This window comes from Falco rusticolus, chromosome 20 (assembly GCF_015220075.1).
Source record: "Falco rusticolus isolate bFalRus1 chromosome 20, bFalRus1.pri, whole genome shotgun sequence".
NCBI classification, from domain to species: domain Eukaryota; kingdom Metazoa; phylum Chordata; class Aves; order Falconiformes; family Falconidae; genus Falco; species Falco rusticolus.
Window position 1 is genome coordinate 5,942,543 of NC_051206.1, and position 17,710 is coordinate 5,960,252.

Consider the following 17,710-nt stretch of genomic DNA (forward strand, 5'->3'; position numbering starts at 1 on the left):
GAGGCGCTTTGCCTCCACCAGCTCCCTGACCTCTCCCCAGCACAGAGAACAAGCTGCTGCCCTGTTTCAGTGGCCTTGGAGCAATGACAGCAGCACTGGGGGGCTGTGGGTGGGAAGTCCCTGAAAAACACCACCCCAAGAAAGAGGTATGAGCAGGCAGGTTTTCCAGACCCCTTGGCTTTATGCATTGCTGTTTTCCTCAAAGGTGTGTGAGCTAACACAACTGGTTTAGTTCCCCAACTTGCAAGTACACTGCTGTGTGACCTTCATGGGGCATCCAGGCTGAAGAGCCTGGGTTCAGCACAAGCCCAAGACAGGGTTTCCCTTCCCTCTGTTTGCAGCGGCAGTGCCGGCAAGGATGGGATCCCGAAGGCGCAGCCCTCCAAAGCACCGCACTTTTGTTGGAAGGGGCTGAGCCACTTCGGCCAGCTAGCGGACACAGCTTGTAGACAGAGCCTGGTTTTCTCTCTTTAACAGAGTAATTTACTCCCTTTCTTTATGTTTTCATGTACGCTTGCTATATAATTTTAATAGGCTTATTCTAATTCACCATCTTTGAATAGGAATAAGCCTGTTAAAATTATGAACTACTTAGGCATGGAATCATAAAATGCTGGAACTCAATATATGGGTCTTTCAGAAATGGACAGATTACATGATCAGCATTTTCATGCTTAGCCTTCATGTTCACATGGCAAACCTGGAAGATTCCCAGTGATCACAGTATTTACCATCTTTTCTATTCCAAACGCACAACAGTAGATGTCTTTAAATGGACATCCATTAAATTCCATACATCTCCTTTCTTGATTCAGGTTTTCACTTAAGCCAGGGAAGAAATATATTCTCACCTAACATCTCCAGAAGCCTGCCTACAAAAGACTGAAGTCACCATGCAGGATAAGACAGATCTATTCTTACACTTGCTGGGAGATAACCTAAACAACTTAGTCAATTGAAGAGTTTCCCCGAGCTCTTTAAGTTGTATTTTTAGTATCTGATTCAAATGCATTCATGTCAGCAAAGGCAAGCCTTTAGCCCCTAACAGAAAGCAAAAGAAGGTCTTGGTGCAGAGATGGAACATATTTATTATTAACTCCCTATGTTAGCTGTTTTCAGAGGTGACCAGGTACAGGACTGAAGAATTAGCACACTTACCTAATCATAAAAATTCCAAAGACATCTCCCATGTAGTAGCAATTATATTCCATTGCAAGGGCTCCAGAGTTTACAATGAAGGCCAGCAGCATCTCAGACACCCCGAACACATATTTTTATGTTTCTATAAACTATAGTAAAATTGTAATTGGAAAAAACCTTGCATTCAAAAGCACATTCTTTGAGAATATTTTATATGCACATAAAACATCTGAGAAAATGTTAACATTATGATCTTAACTGTTTGCACATTGGAACCAGCTAAAGATTAGGAAAATGCAGTCCATCTGGCACAGTATTTTAAGCAGAATATTTCTGAGTGCATTTCCCTTAGAGCTTGGCTTCTTACCACTGTACAGACGCAGCTATGACTGCAGATGCATTGTGACGCACAGGCCAAGATGCTGATCACGATGTTGGCAGGAAGAATGAGCCCAGTTTGTTTTCACCATGCTTATGACCCGGGTCCCCAACGAAGAGGCAACACCTGGCAGCATCACAGGGTTTCTGCAGCTTGCACGGTGCTGTGCTGGCTGGAATATGCAGCTCTGCAGCCTGCGTGGAGCTTGTCCCCAGCAGCTGCTGGTCAGGGCAGGGTGGGGAAGGTCTGCATGCTAGGAGCAAGAGTCCTGCTGGAAGGACAGTGCAAGCTGCGCAGCTTTTGGAGAAGAGCTGGCTGCTGCACAGCTGGCAGGCAGTGCCCCACGGAGCCAAGGTCCCCCCGACACGAGGGGACCGAGCCCTGCGGCTGGCGACAAGTGGGGCTGGGAAGGACAAAGTCTGGAGAAAGGCACAGGCACCAGGGAGGTGGGCAGGGGAAACCTCAGCATGCAAGGCTGGCCGGGGGAGCAAGCAGAGGTCTGCGGGGCTGGCAGCATGCTGTGTGACTGACGCTGTGCAGCAGGGACCCCCTTTGGTGCAGAGGCCAGGCTGCTAGCAGGGGGATCAGGTGGGCAGGAGGGGAGAAGCCAGGGGCAGCCCCACGCTCCCTGGTCTTCCCCCACACCGTGCCACGGGACTGGGGGTTTCCTGTGGCTTGTGCAGAGGCTGTTTGTTCAAGCAAACTCATTAGGTGTTTATTAGCCTTCATTATGGAGTGCTAGAGGGTTAATTAGTTCAGGCTGTGCCTGTGGGAGAAGGTGGGAAGCAGGAGGGTGAGGCAAGAGCAGCAGCAGCCCAGTATCCGGGTTCCTAGGGCAGTCCACCACTTATCCCGGTTTCTTTCTTTTTTTCCCCCCTCTTTCTCTCTTCCCTAAGCAAATTAGGAGTGTCATTATCACATATGCAAACCGATTAGCACAAGAAAGAGTGCCTGGGCAGGAGGAGGCTTGGGTGCCCAGCTCCTCTGGAAAGCCCGGGTGGTGGGGTGGTGGTAGGTGATGGGGAGGCAGCCTGGCTCCATCTCCTGCTGGGGTGGTCCCAGGCAGGCAGGCACTGAGGGCAGCAAGGGTCCATATCCAGGCTAAGGGCTTGAGCCTGGCAGGGACCAGCTGGCCATGGCTGTGGCCAGCTGATTTCTGGCAACCTTTGGGAATGGCAAGTACCTCTCCTGGAGGTGACATCTGAGCAGCCAGGGCATCCTTCGAAGGTGTCCCTTCCCCAGTGTGCAGTGAAGCCCAGCTTCCACCAGCCTGAGCACAGGCCTGGGAGACCTTCCAGGGAGCCAGCTGGTGCAGACATGTCCCTGGAGTGCGTGTTTGGGCACAGTGACAGCACTGTTTGTCGTAGTATTTTGTTGCAAAATTGCTGCTTTTGTCCAGAGCATGACATGGACACTACTTACTATAGTCTGTAAAAACTAAACTAAATACATCACTTTTGTGTTTATTTCTTCCTTGTTGAATTGTGGTGCGGTTGGCAGGGGACAACAAATGATCCATCAGTCTCCACACTGGATGGGATGTAAGGCTGTTGAACCCTAGCAGGTCAGACAGCCCACGCAGAGCTCCTGCACTGACCCACCACTTGCAGCCTCTTGGCCTGGCAACAGGGAGACAAGGGGTGATGTGCTAGCCACCAGCAAGCTGTTCTGACAGATGATTGCCCTTCCATGGAAGCCTGAGTTCATCGAGCTTCTGCTTCCAGCTGACCTCGGTATATATGCATTTTTGCCTGTTTTTATCAGAAACCTGCTCCCTCTGTAAATACTTACAGGCCATGGGAGACTGCTAACTTGCAGCCTCAGAAGTCCAAATCAGCCATGCTATCCTGACACCTGCAGGCCCTTGTGTCAGCTCTTACCGAGGTGCAACAGAATCCATCCCTCCTTCCCAGGGATGGCCAAAATCGGCTTGCAACAGTGGAGTTTGCAAAGAAACAAACAACAAACCCAGAAGTGCTTTGCTAGAAAGATAAGCCTGGGTTCTTCTTCCTTGCTTACAGTAGGGGGTAGTCCATCACCAGCTGTGCCTTGCATCTCTCTGAGGCAGTTGGTGCTGGATGCCAGTGGGGCAGCAGGTCTGGAAAACCTGTCCCTGAGCCTGAGAGCATGCAGCCTGGGCTGTCCCAGTCCTCATGCATGGACAGCCAAGGGGGAAGCTGTAGACCCCTCCCCGGCACCAGGGAGCCCTGCCACAGCAACCAGGGTCCTCTTACTGCTTAGTGGCCCTCCTAGCCGCGGATTAAGGGTTAACATTTCTTGCTGCTCCACTGGCACTGAATTAATCTTGGCCATCAAAAGTCCTCTTGCAGAGGAAGGACAATACTGCACCAGACTCCGGTGTGATGTGAATGAAGCAGCCCAGCTTGGCCAGCATGCAAAGGGAAATTGCAAATGCTAAAAACGTAGGTTCATGGAAGTCTTATAAACTCCCAGGCTGGGCCCCCCAGCTCTCTCAAGCTGTGCTCAGCATCTGACCAAAGAGGGATGCATCCCCTCCTAGTAGCCTTCCCAGTCTCCCAGATGAATTAGCACAGTTTCCACATCAAGAGCAAAAAGAAAAAGGTTAAATGCAGACAGAAAAAGGCATCTTTAAATGGTGTGGTGCTGCTTCCTTTTCATACACACACAGACACCCACAGCCCAGTCTGCCACCCTCCTGTATATTCTGTTTAGCCTAGCAGCCACTCCTGGGATTTATTTGCCCACAAATGCCACAGACTGACTTGGGGTGCAAGAGCATCTGAAAACAGATTTCCGTATCTCTTGTGATGGGAGGAGTAAACATTACCAGCTTTTTAGCAAAAGAAAATGCAAAACTAGCAGAAGAGCACAATGAAGTGATCCCTGCCAGACTGAACTCCAGCGGTCAGGTACAAGTTAACAATGGCTGTGGCCCTGCTTGATTATTTCTGCTCCAGCTAATTGTGAAAAAACAGTAATTTCCACTTAAAAGACACTCTGTGTGATCTTTAGGAGGGTGATTCCCCTGCGGAGCTGCATCTTCCCCCGAGGAGGCAGCGGCAAGGCAGCACCGCAACTCCATGAGGGCTTTGAAGAGGGATTCCCTGGAAGGTGGGCATTAGGCATTAGCATTTTCCAATTACTGCGTGGAGAAGTCCGTCTCGGTAGGGACTCTGCCCTGAAATCAAACTGCTGCTTGTCCCGTACCCGGAGAGCTGCCGGCAGGAACGGAGATACACTGCAACGGATCCGTGAACCAGCGGGTCTGGGCTCAGTATGTCTCGCTTGGAGTGCCCCAGTGGGGGGTCTCCAGGTCCCAGGACCTCCCAGAAAAATTCCCATGGGCCTTGGGAGGGCTGGTCCGGACCTTGCTAATAGTACAGCTATTATGCACCCAATATACAAGTGCTCAGGCATCCAGCTTCTCTGATACTTCCAGCACAAAGTTTAGAAACAACATCTGCAATTTTGGGAGTTTAAAGGAAATGAAGCTCCCAAGGGGATGTCCACAGAAAGTCCAAACTGTCTTCTCGTCTCTCCAAACCCTGGCACTGCAAACCCACCTCCCAGCACGTGGCCACAGCACAGCCGTCTCCTGCTCCCCCCTCCCCTGGCTAGGGGTGACCAGAGGTTTATCCTCCTAGAAGGGATGAGGACGATAGCTCAAGGCCATTTACAGCACTACCTCCTGATGAATTTAAGAAAGCCCAGCACACACTTCCTCTGTGTTGCAACACTTTCTGCCACTGCTGTGTTGTATTTTTAAACAAACACAAGCTGAAGTGCCATGGTCCTGCAGGCAAGAACTGAACTCACTGAACCTGAGATTCACCATTACTACCTGTGTCCAAATTTGTAACCAGCTTACACAAATCCTGTGGGAAGGCAAAGTGGGTTTTGGCAGGTATGAAAAACCAGATGTCCAGGGAAGCTGTCAGATCCCTGCACATCAGGGAATGGCCGCAGTCTTTATTTAAGTGTGCCACTAGGGGACACACAGTAAGGACAAAAACCATCTGTGTTGACAGGAAATAGTTGGTCCTGGTTAGTCCAACTCTGATGTCTGGGATGTTCGTAGCCTCCAGATCCAGAGAAACCTATTAGGTGGTATTTCCCCACATTCTCAAAATGCCTCTGACTTGTTGATCTGGCAGTGCTGGTGCTCTGCACTAACCTTGTCTCATCAGCCAGCTGCCTACAACCAGCCCTGCACTGCAAGCACCCGCCCCACGTCACCTGCCTTCCCCTCTTCAGCAAGTCTGGTGCTTTCCGGGGATGCTCAGCCCTTACTCCTGGGATGATTTACACCAGCTTTACCTACAGCCAGAGATAAAGCCGCAGACAAAAACCTGGACTAGGTCAAGCTTTTCCAAACAATTGCAGATCTGAGAGGCCATTGTTGCTGAAGGTAAATAATGATCAAATGATTTTCCTCTTGCAACAGTGTTGAGGTCTGTGGCCCCAAGCCAGGGAAGGCCACCTCACACCGTGGGGGGAGAGATGTTTCAGCTGGTCTGGGGCTGAAAAGGCATCAGCATCCCTCCAGGCTACCTGAGTGCCAGCGGTAGTGCTAAAGATGAAATGGCACCTCGAGACAACAGCCTGCTTGAGGCAACAAAATAAACAAGCGGTGAATAGAGGGGGACAGAAAAACCTGAATATGCTGCCATTACTCTTCTTCCAACACCGGCCACTGATGTCTGTGCAAATGCCTGTACCCAAGGGCTCCTGAGCCCTTCACAGCATACAGGGCTGCCCAGTTCTGCATGCTGTTGGTTTATTACCTTCATAACACAAGGACAACATTGATCTGATGTGCTTACAATCTTGCTCTTAGCCATAAAAATGCAGAGCAGTATGTTCAGCAAAGGAAAAAAGTTGAACCCTACAGACAAATACCATGGCTGCTTCTAAACACAAGGCTGGCTTGTGGTGCATTAAGCAGGGATGGGTTACCCAGCCAGGAGTATTTTCTGTCTCCAAAAGCATGAATTAGAGACCGTGTCTTACTATCAGCATCTGGAATTTCAAATGTCCTTGGAATAGATAGCATCTGGATTGAATTCTCCTTCTATTTTTTACAGGGCTCTCTCATTTAATAAATAATAATAGTTTATTACTGCATTGTAAAATTTCATAATCCTTTTCACAGCAAGAATGAAAAAGATTCAGAAAAAAAAGGAAGTGCTTTAAACAGGTTGATGCCAAGAACTAACCAAGGCAGAACATTTCTTCAAGAGAGATGGGTCAACTCATTTTGCACTTGCAGCACTCAGCTCCATGTACATTTGCAGATGTGCCAACAAGTGCAGCAACAATTGCTAATAAAATCTTGGCTCACATCAGAATGGCAGAACACGCTCCACACCTGCTCTGCTGCAGGACCCATACAGCCTGGGTTGCCTCCGAATACATCTCAGCACACGTGCTGAAGAGGGGGTCCCAAGCAAGTTTTGAAACATCAGACATTTTTTATTTATTTCCCAATTTGTAATAATTTCAGACCCACACTGATAGTTAATTAACAGAGCTCCCATTGACCAAGACAGCAGGAGTTTTGGAGGTAAAATATGAGACCAATTTAAGCAGTAAAATGATGTCTTTTCTCCCAGGCCTTAGTCCCCTGTTTTACACAAAAGCTTTGCTCTCTGGAGGTGTGCATGGTCCCTTACTGAGCACAGGCACATCTCTGTCTTGCTCAACAGCCCGTAGCACTGCTGTGAGAAGGAGCAGGCAGAGCAGTGCTGTGGTTTATGACAGCCCTGGGCATCAGAGGGACCTTAGCTCTCCTCTTCCTTACATGCTAGCCCCAAGGCAGCCGGACACCAGGAGCACCAGGGCAAAGCTGCACGAGGACTGAGACAGCCTGCGAGCTGAAAGATCCCCAGGGTTCACAGCTTTCTCACTTCACTCGGGTTAGTGTTCCAGGGCTGATAACTCTTGTCATCCTCTTGCAAGACAAAAGAGGTTTAGGGAGATGAATTAATCTGTACAAACCACAGTAAGGGCACGGAAGGGCACAGATGGTGAGCCTGTGACCCACAGACTTCACCGCAGAGCGACGGGTGAAAGCCTGTGCTGCTCAGCAAGGAAGAACATGGGCATCGGTTTCTTTTTGGCACTTGGACAAAGGAAGACACTTGCACGCATCCCTTTCTTCCTGTGCAGCTTCAGACCCAGAAAGGCAGGACTCATGCCCACTAGCACTCTGCCAAGTCCTGTTATGATTTGAAGCAAGACAGTTTTCAGGTAATGCCTGCCAAGGCAGTAAGGGAGTTTGCATCCATGGAGAGGTGGACAAATGCCAACAGAGCAGCATCCTAGCACCTCACTGGGGACACTCCACAGCCTGGCTTGCCCCCACACCCCTGGTCCTGCAGCCAGCAAGCCCACTGACCCCACACCCTCGCCACAGTGTCCCGGCAGGTCCCGCACAGCCATGGCACACGGCCTGGCAGTGGCCTCCCTCCGTAAGCCTTGCTGATGTCTGGGGATGCCTCCCTGTCAGCACAGCAGACTCAGTGCCCCGGTTCATGGGAAGCAGGTCAGCCCTTCCGTCTGCTCTGACACTGACCTGGTAGAGATGGAGCATGGCCCAAGCCACTGTGTCTGCCCTTGAGTTCATTCCTCCCTGGATGCATGGGAACTGTTCTGTATATCATCTTCTAAGTGGAAGCATCAGCAGACTGAGAAGGAGCAGCTGCTGTAAGCAAATAATGAAACTGAATGTCCCAAAAGCTTTGCTTTCCTTTACTTTTTTTTCACCCAAGTGATGGCTTCCAATAATTGTTTAGTTAAACATGTCACTGACTAGCTAACTTCTGAACCTTGGAACAGTATCCTCTGATCATCCATGATTTCAAAACTTCCAGACAAGAAAAAAAGACTCTCAGGAACGCTGAAGGCAAGACATTAGCTTTATTTGCACAAATCACAGAACTAGGAACAAGGATCACACAGGGTGGTTCAACCAAGGCACATTTCCTAATTCTGGCTGAAGACCTTGCTACCATTGGACCTCAAGATCTCACAGTACTTCTGCCAAGTACTGCATTAATTAACCCAGACATACAACTCACTGATGGCTTTTGCAGAAGGGCTTGCTCCCAATACCTCTGTGTGACCTCAATGAATACTCGCTGAGGACTGTGCTGCAGCCCAGGTTCAGTAACTGTGCTCATAATCAGCGTCTGCTTGGTTTTTTGATCCCATGGGTACAGATTGCCATAGAGACCTCAGAAATCTTCAATGAGCTGTATCATTCTCCAGTTCCCCTGGTTTGTGAATTAGCTGAAAGGGTGCTGTCATTTTTCAGGGGGGTTGTGGAGTCTGCAGCACTTGTTACACTGAACAGAAGCATTTCACCTCCCGAGGAGGTTCACCTTCACCTTATGTTTTTGTCAGTTTAAATTTTTTTTTTTTAATAATGTCATGAGATCCAGAGGCCATTTATCTGCAGTATGTGAATTTTCCCACCACCTAAAGAAATTTTAAACTAAACTATCTCTTTGCAAATCTCCCATGTCTGTTGCACACATGCAGGCTGCCGGGCTCCCGAAGGCTCTGGAAGGTACATGGTGCCTTTTCAAGCCCATCACCCCAGCTCTGAAGCTGCTCAGTGACGCAGCACTGTGCACGCCAAGGGCAAAGACCTCGGCAGAGGGGTGCTGCGCCCATCTCGCTGCTCAGCACCTCAGACCCACCGGTCCAACCCTGTCGCACGTAGTCCCCTGGCAGTGGGACAAGGCAGCTTTGTAGAGTGTAACACTAAGGCAGGAGGAGGAGGCAGTGACTCCACAGTGAGCCCCAAAGGACAGGACGGGACAGCCCTCCCAAGCAGAGCTCGGCTCGGAGGCACAGGTGGACCTGGCTGCTCCCGCACAGCTGCACAGCCCCTGCCCCGGGCAGCCAGCAGGACCCTGTCCCTGTCCCTGCCCCGGTGGGGCTGCACGGCGTGGGGCGGGGCTGCGGGCCCCCAAGTCCCACGGCAGCACCAGGCCAGTGCCGGGGAGGCCCAGAGCTCAGAGCCCCGGCCTGAGGCTGCCCGCCTGGCTCGGGCGCGCTGGGCCTTCAGGCCTTCCTGAACCCGAGCGGCCTGCGGCCCCACCCGCGCCCCGCAGCCGCCGACCGCCCGAGGCCGAAAGTTAACGGGCCCGGAAACGATCGCGGGTCCGTACACCAGCAAAACCAGCGTGGAACGCAGCCGGGCGAGCGCCGCGCCGCGCCGCCCCGCTCCCGGAGGAGAGCCGCGCCGGTCACAAGCTGCCGAGTCCCGCGGCGGAAACCGCCCAGCGCCGCGCCCGGCCCCGGCGGAGCGCTGCCATGTCTGCGCGCGGGGCGGGGGGCGGGGCGCGCAGGGCTGCACGCGCGTGCGTCGTCAGGGCTATACCATGTGTTCGAAGGGGGGCGTCACGCGGGCTATACCATGCGGCGTGCAGGTGGGGTAGCTGTGCCTGTGATGGGAGGGACAGTCGCTGTAATAAGTAACTAAGGGTAATTTGCTGATCAGATGGGTTTTTAACAAAAGAAATGATCTTGCTGCAACACATTTGAGAATGTTTTGTCTGGCGAGAAAAGAGTTAACTTACCCATGAGGTTGCGAGATGTACCTTCTCAAGGCCAATGTTAAACCATAATCTCATGTTACTATGACAACCTTTGTCTTCGTCTAGACTTTAGTGTAAAAATAGTTTAGTTTTGTAATATACAGCTTCTTGCTACGGGACTGAGAGCATAACTGTTTGCTTAAACCGGCCTTGAAGCTGAGGATAAAAGGGCTGTGTTACTTGTCGGAATTTGCGAGCCTGGCTGGAGCTGCGACTCCCCGGCCGCCCAGCGCTGTTTTTTCTTTCCTGCCTTAATAAACACTCAGTGAACTTATTTCGGACTCTAGTTATTTCAAATCCAACTATAACAGTCGCCACGCAGCCCACGGGACCGGGCGGCGTGCGCACATGCGTAGACCCCCCCGCTCAGCTCTCTCGCGAGCTGCTTTTGCGCACTACGGCGGCGGCGGCCCGACGCGTGCGCCAGAGCGCACTCCTGCCCTTTCCCCGGCCCGGCGTCCTCCTGACGCTTTTGCGACAGCCGTAAGTGAGTGGCGGTGCCCGGTGGAGCGGAGCGGGCGGCGGCCGCGAGTGGCGGCGGCGCGATGAGGCCGCAGCAGGCGCCCGTGTCGGGCAAGGTGTTCATCCAGCGCGACTACAGCGGTGGTACGCGGTGCCAGTTCCAGAGCAAATTCCCGGCCGAGCTGGAGAACAGGGTAAGGTGGGGCGGGCCCGCCCCGAGCCCTCCGGGCAGCCCGGGGCCGCTGGGGCCCGCAGCTCAGGCTGGCCGCGGCGGGAGCGGGGCTTGCGGGCCCGCTCGGCGGTGGGGCAGGGCCCGGCCCCGCGGACGCCCGTGCGCCGTGGGTGTCGCGGCGTGCAGGCGGGGGCCGGCTGGCGCCCGGCGGCGACCACGAGTGACCCGACAGACTCGCGTCCCCTTCGGCGCTGTTGTGAAGCACGCCGTGGGTCTCCCGCACAGCCCTCAGCTCCCTTGTCCCGTCTCTCTGGGGGCAGGAGCCGGGAGGGCTTCTCCCCCGTGTCCCTGTCCTGGGACGGCTCTCCCTCCGGCGCACCCCAGGGATGCTGTGTGAAGATCTCGTCTACTGTCTTTAAGTTTAAGGCAGCTAGTGCTTTCTAATCCTCTCTTCTTATTACAGCCCTATGCATAGTGCCAGAGAGGCATGATTTCAAAGTGTAAGGCACATTCTGCTTTGCACATTGCTTATTTTTTGGCATAATAGCGTTGTTTATTGTCCAAATAGCATTTTTGATCAGTTGCGGTAAGCAGGTACTTTTAATTTGTGGTGAAAAGCCACATGCAAAATAGTTTGAAAATGCTTCTCTTTATTGTTTATGAAATGCTGGCATGTTGTACTTTCTTTAACCTTGCAGAAAGCAGCTCTCTTTTGTAACAGTAATGTAGAATGTGTTGATTATGTCTGTGAGAATAAAGCGTACACTGTTGTGCTGCTGTGCACTAACACTGTCCTCCCTTGTGGAGCCCAGCCAGTTCTGCTGGGCCTGTTCAGTAGCCTCACAAGTACTGTCTCAGGTACTTTCATTTTGTTTAATGCTGTTAGATGTAGTATCTTCCACTAACAGCAAAACAAACACTCCTTACTAGTGCCTTTTCTTTTTCTCGTGGCAATTCTCACTTGTTTGATCAGCACTGTAGCAGCAAGATGTTACTAGTCTACTCCCTAACTGCTCTTTTTAATCCAGCAGATCTCCTTGTGCCTGAACTAAGCTCCACACCCCCACCCCGAATTGAATCGCACATTGGCTTAGTTACTTTACTCTTTAATTGTTTGGTGTTCACATTGTGTTGGAATTCAGATTGGCCTAATCACTTGGCAGATACTCAACGAAGAGCTATAGGTCTGTAACTTGGTGTCCTTCAGACTTTGTCTCTAAACAGTGGCTGCAAAGCATGGAAGTGCAAATAGGCAATAAATGAAGGCAGAAGATATCGGTGAGCTCTGAAACGTGCAGAATGTGACAGCTAAACTTGACTTCTCTTGCAGATTGATAGGCAGCAGTTTGAAGAGACTGTCCGAACACTGAATAACCTCTATGCAGAAGCTGAAAAACTTGGGGGCCAATCTTACCTTGAAGGGTGTCTCGCCTGTCTGACTGCCTATACCATCTTCTTGTGTATGGAAACGCATTATGAAAAGGTGTGCTGCTTTTGTTTACCTTCTTAATTGCAAGGGAGTATATCTCAGAATTCAACCAAAGACTTATTTCTTGGTCAGTTTCCTGTGACTTGCACCATTGTACAAATTCCATATAGACTCTGGATGTTACTGCAGAGTTGTTTCACATATACATCAGACAGACTTGTTATTAGTCAGTTTAAGTAACATAATGATTACTTGTACTTCAGAGGAATTGTGCAAGTTTTGTCTCTAGTTGTGTGCTAGGTTCTCCTAATGTTGCTGTATCTGTAATATTGCTGGGGCTCTGACTCTAATGTGCGGAAGCCTGATGAAGGAACTCTGACCTCTGTGCTCTTCTGTTACCAGGTTCTAAAGAAAATTGCCAAGTTCATTCAAGAACAGAACGAAAAGATCTATGCTCCTCAGGGCCTCCTTCTGACAGACCCCATTGAAAGAGGACTAAGAGTTGTATCCTTCTGTGGTTTCTTAGATTGTTTCCTGCTTTGTCCATCTGTGATGTGTGCTGTCTCTTTATCTCAGTGGCATGCTTGGTTTGTGATATGGCAGAATATGTGATTAGTTTTGTTTCCATTATGTAGTGCTCTCTGGTCAGACCCTTAGTACATTAAGATTTGTCATATCGAAAGACAATCAAAGTGGAATCCATCCTTTCAGACTTCCTGAAAATCCAATGTGTATAAACAGAGTACTTCCAACACTTTAGATGCTTCCTTTATTTCAGTGACCTATAAAAATGCAGTTTGTCAGATTGAAAAAAGTGAAGAACTTGTTAGGATAGAAATCAATGACATGAAAGCAAGAGATCGCCATTTAATTTGCAACCCTCAGCTCAGGTTCTGGCGAAGATTTCGCCATATGACATCACTGTGAGTAGATGCCAGCCTAGAACTTGCTTTTGCTTCTAGCATGGCTTATTTCAACCTTTATTCTTCAATTCTTGAACCACACTGCAGGCATTTATCTAGTCATTACTCATTACTTTAGCGGTTGTAAAGACCTTGAATAGCAAGTCTAGCGATAGAGTGACTAACACACATCGTTTTTTGAGAATATTGAAACCGGAGCAGCTTGAAACACAGAATGCCAATGAAATGTGTGCTAAGGCTAATTTCTTGCAGTTGGGTTATTTGTGTATTTGTCTAAATAGCTTCTAGCTGTCACCAATATGAGAAGAATGCAGTTATTATGTTTTCTGCATTTTTCTGTGCACACACCTCCTGGAAAAAAAATACTCATTTTCAGTTCGATTAGTGACTTAGTAGCTGAACTGTAGAAGTTTTAATGTTTGTCTAATGCATAGCCTTTCCTGAAATTTAACAGAAGGTGGCAAGGCTCACAAACTCTCTATACACAGCATCTTGTGTTATTGTTGGCAGAACAGTCCTGGGCTGGATCGATCACTGATCTGACCTGACAGGGCATCTCTTAGGCGTACTATTTGTTTGCTGTGTAGCTCTGAAACTAGCCTTGAAACAGCAGGTATGAAGCAGAAAGATCAAAGGTTCTAAAATCTTAATGTTTTTCTGCCTTTTTTTTTTGTTATGTTTTCATAATCTTTTTATAGTATGTTTCCCTAATAGCTTTTCTGTGCAGATTGAAATTACCATTTATGAAGACAGAGGTATGACCAGTGGAAGATAAAACTGTGGAGTCTCAGGTACATGTTAACCTTACACTAGCTCATTCTCAACCAGTTTCCTATGCTCAGAGGGGTAGATTCTGTCATACTGAGACAGAATATTTATCCCACCACTATATGTAATCAAAGGCTGTTCACATAAATCCTGTGTGGACTAGCTTTTCTGAATAAGTAGAAATACCAATACTTGGCATTATGCCACTGAATGTTAATACAGATCAAGTGTTACCAAAATTGTTCTCTGTTCTGTTGAGAAAAGGATCTTCTTTTATTCTCGTGAAGCCTTTCTGTCATAAGGTTCTGAGCAGACAAACTTCAGACTAACCCTTAAATCTAGGCTTCAAAATAGGTGACTAATTAAATGCTTATTTTGGATTTCCAGATAGTTTTTTGTACTAGTAGTATGAGAAAAAGAGTCAAGAAAAATCGTTGATGGTACTATACTAGCACCTGCTCTTCCTATACTGCTGTGAAAGATACAGCTTTTCCTTTCAAGTTATTTTCTGTGGTACCTCAGGCCAGGGTCTATATTAAAAGCCTCCATGTTTTGAGCACTTGTGAAATCAAGGTCATAACCACAGCATGTTAAAGATCCCCTTCTATTTTGCCCAGAAGTCAATATTAATAGCCCCTGAATCCTGAACAAATCAACGGGAGTAATTACATTTTACCTTCTTGCTGCTAGTATATAGAAGATTCACTTCTGTTGAATAGTAGCTTTTCTGTTCCAGGAGGGACTGAACAGTGAACTCCTTTGCTGCTCAGAAACATTTTGTAAGATACTGTATAAATACAGAATATCTTACCTGCTGTCCTGAATCTTAGAAGAATATGATATATTCCAAGAGTCAAGCCTTAACACAGCCTGAAAGGAAAATGCAAGTTTACTAGACTTGGTACTGTTACAAAATTGTTTCAGTGCTTTTTGTAACCTGCCACTGCTATGTATCTCTAGGATTTCCCTTTTGGTAGTCTGCTCATGACTGACCCGTGTTTACAGTGCATATAAACCAGGTTAATCTACCACATACTGGAGCAAACCATGACATAAGTTCTGGTAAAGCAATACGGTGAAGATTCTTTGATGCATACCCGTTTCTAAACAACTCTGACTTGTAACTTGGCATCATTTGTAGATGCCAATTGTGTCTCAAAGTATCCTTCTTTATGTGGTTATTAGCACTTGGGAAGATGTTGTGTTGCATGGCACTTGTATTCTGTTGTTGAAACAAGTTAGTGTTTTATCAACTGCATCTGCATATATTTGGCACAAGGCATTGGTCATGACTCATTTCATAGCAGTTACTGCAGAATGTTGTTCTAGGTGATGTGGGTTTTGAGCAATTACTTAAAAGCTATTTCTGCCAGTGTTCAAACAACTGAAATTTCTGAAATGCAGAAGGACTTGTATGATGAAGTTCTGGATAGTTTGATGAATTGCAAATATTTGTTGTCAGTAAACCTGTTTTGAAAGCAGTATGAGTACTCAAGTAAGCCTGCTGGAGTTTTACTTCCTCCTACTCATTTGGAGCCTGCACGCTGTACTGAATGATCTGTTCGTGAATGCAGCCTACATGGGCTCTACAAAATGTGTTTTTCTATCCAGTATAGTGGTAGTGGACACGACAGGCTAGATGGCGTGTTGTAAGACTTTAATGGTCTCTGCAGCATGTAAATTTAGAGGAACTCTGAGATCTACTACTGTATTTGAGACCTTATCCTACCCAATAGATTTAAGTGAAAACACCTCTGTATGACTCTGTCCCTGAGTGTATGCTAGCATACACAAACTTTTAATTGCAGTTTTTCAGCTGGATGCAGTTCCAGTTCTCACCTTGGTATCTTTACTCATGATGCTTTCAATTAAGAGTGGCCAGCAACCTGTAGGTTTAACTGGGAAAAGGTGCTGAAAGGCACTTGGTTTTCATGATACTGTGTGGCAGTTATGAAGTGAAAAGTGTGCTGGGAGTACCTGAAAGAGAGAGGCTAAAATAAAGAATCATGCTACTTGCATGCAGTATAGAACTGCAAAATTACTATCACCAGGTTTCCAAAATACCTGTTGAACTTTCATTAGGCTTTGCTCTTGGAAAGCTCAAATTTTAATGGGATCCCTTGTCTTAAGTACTCGGCAGATCATGGGGATGGCAGTGTAAGTCTAGGTTGTTGGCAATGTGTGCAGAAAAGAGTTTGGAAATATTTACGATGGTTATGCAGAAAGAAGCAAGGAAGTAGAGGTCTTTATTTTCTGTTAGACAAATGAAATCCGGAGTGTTGGCTTCTGTTGCTGTTACGTTCACCACAGCACGTGGTAACCCTACCTGTCCCGCTGTGTACCTCCTAAGATAACAAAATGTGGCTGTGTAAAGGTTGGTGTAGGGTTTTGCTGGTTTCATTTAGTAATAGTTTCTAATAATATGAAACTTCTTTTCTAGCAGATAGCTCAACAGTGGACTTGCTGTATCGAAGTTCCCCTACCTCCTACTACAGAGCATCATTCCTTTCTTTGCTGCCAGATCCACAGTGCCATCTACTACAAGGACTAACTTCCTAAAACTGCTCCACGTGGGGTGACCTGGCTGGTCAGCATCCATTTTGTGGCAAACTTTTAAGCAATTAGATCACTTCTTAGTTTTTTGGGGGTTTTGTTTGGTTTTGGGTGTGGTGATTTGTTTTTTTTTTTGTGGTTTGTTTTGTTTTTCAAAAAAACCCAAAAGTGGTAAAGCTACCATACTCTTCTGAAAGAAAGAGGGCACTTAGCCCAACGGAAGTCTATTTCTAGTTGCGTAAGCACAGTGCTGTTCTTCCCTAGTTCTTAAACCCTTCTGTACATCAGTTGGGCTTTGGAAAACTGCAAGTCAGAGTTGGGAATTTTCCAGAAACGAGGCCTTCCCTCCAGTTCAGTCTTGGAGTGAGGGGATACACAGTGCCTCTGCCTGGCAAGAAGTGACTCAAGGCAATGAGGATTTTATATTTCCTGTGTTGATCCTCATGGAAAACCAGAAGGCAAGGGGTTACTTGTTTCAATGTTTTCATTGTTCCTAGAAGGGGGAGGAATAGCTGGAGTTTAATAGTGGTGTTTTTTCTACTATGTCTGTGCTGTTACTGCATCTGTCAATGCTCACCAGAAGAGGGGGGTCTACTCATTCATAAAACAGTAAGTACAATAAAATGGATGCTGAACCAATAAACGTAACAATTCCTACCCTACTCTGATTAATATGTGAAGTGTAAGACTTTCTTTATGGATTTATTGTATATAATTTATAGGAAAACATTGGTTTGACGGACTTTTAGATGTTGTGTAAGGTGGTTTCTTAATTTTCTCTGCTGGCAACTATTGAACAGTGGAGCTGTGCGTTACTCCGTATCCCCCACACATTGACATTCCTCAGCAATCCCTGCAAAAGTAAAAGTTCCTACCAACCAGACTGGTTTAGCATTTTTCTCTTGTATCCTTTTCCCATATCAAAGCAAGGATGTCCTGGTTTTGGTTCAGAGCGTCAGTGTGCAGTTGCAGAAGGAATTCAAGCATTCAGGGGAGGAGACGGCCTGTGCAGAGCGGTTTGGGCTTCTGGTGGTGCTGTAGGTGCTAATACTGGATCTGAAATTCCAGGCTTACTACTCAGCCACTGATTATTTTGGGTTTTTGAGATTTGTTTAACATTTTAATTGTATAAAACTTGTTTTTTCTAAACTGTAACAGTGTTTGCCTTTCACATCTGTTGCAATATTGGCAGGAGTACTAACGGATTAGTAAATTTTTTCTTAAACGATGTCCGTGTCCTGTTTGGTAGTACCCGGGGGGGAGAGTTTTGCTCCTGCCGCAGCGGGGTTCGGGCTG

The 17,710-nt window shown here is 47.8% G+C and overlaps 1 protein-coding gene across 2 annotated transcripts; it reads left to right on the forward strand.

The window, feature by feature from the left end:
* Window positions 1-10,512: 10,512 nt before the first annotated feature.
* On the forward strand, window positions 10,513-17,642 carry GOLGA7 (golgin A7). 2 transcript variants are annotated; one of them, XM_037371377.1, is made up of 5 exons: window positions 10,513-10,763; window positions 12,072-12,224; window positions 12,573-12,674; window positions 13,821-13,884; window positions 16,305-17,642. In XM_037371377.1, the coding sequence occupies exons 1-4, from the start codon at window positions 10,653-10,655 to the stop codon at window positions 13,866-13,868; spliced, it is 414 nt and encodes a 137-aa protein (XP_037227274.1). In that variant the 5' UTR covers window positions 10,513-10,652; the 3' UTR covers window positions 13,869-13,884; window positions 16,305-17,642. The 2 variants fall into 2 exon arrangements, with proteins under 2 accessions (XP_037227274.1, XP_037227275.1); XM_037371378.1 differs by having other exon boundaries at window positions 10,560-10,763; window positions 16,302-17,642.
* Window positions 17,643-17,710: the final 68 nt, after the last annotated feature.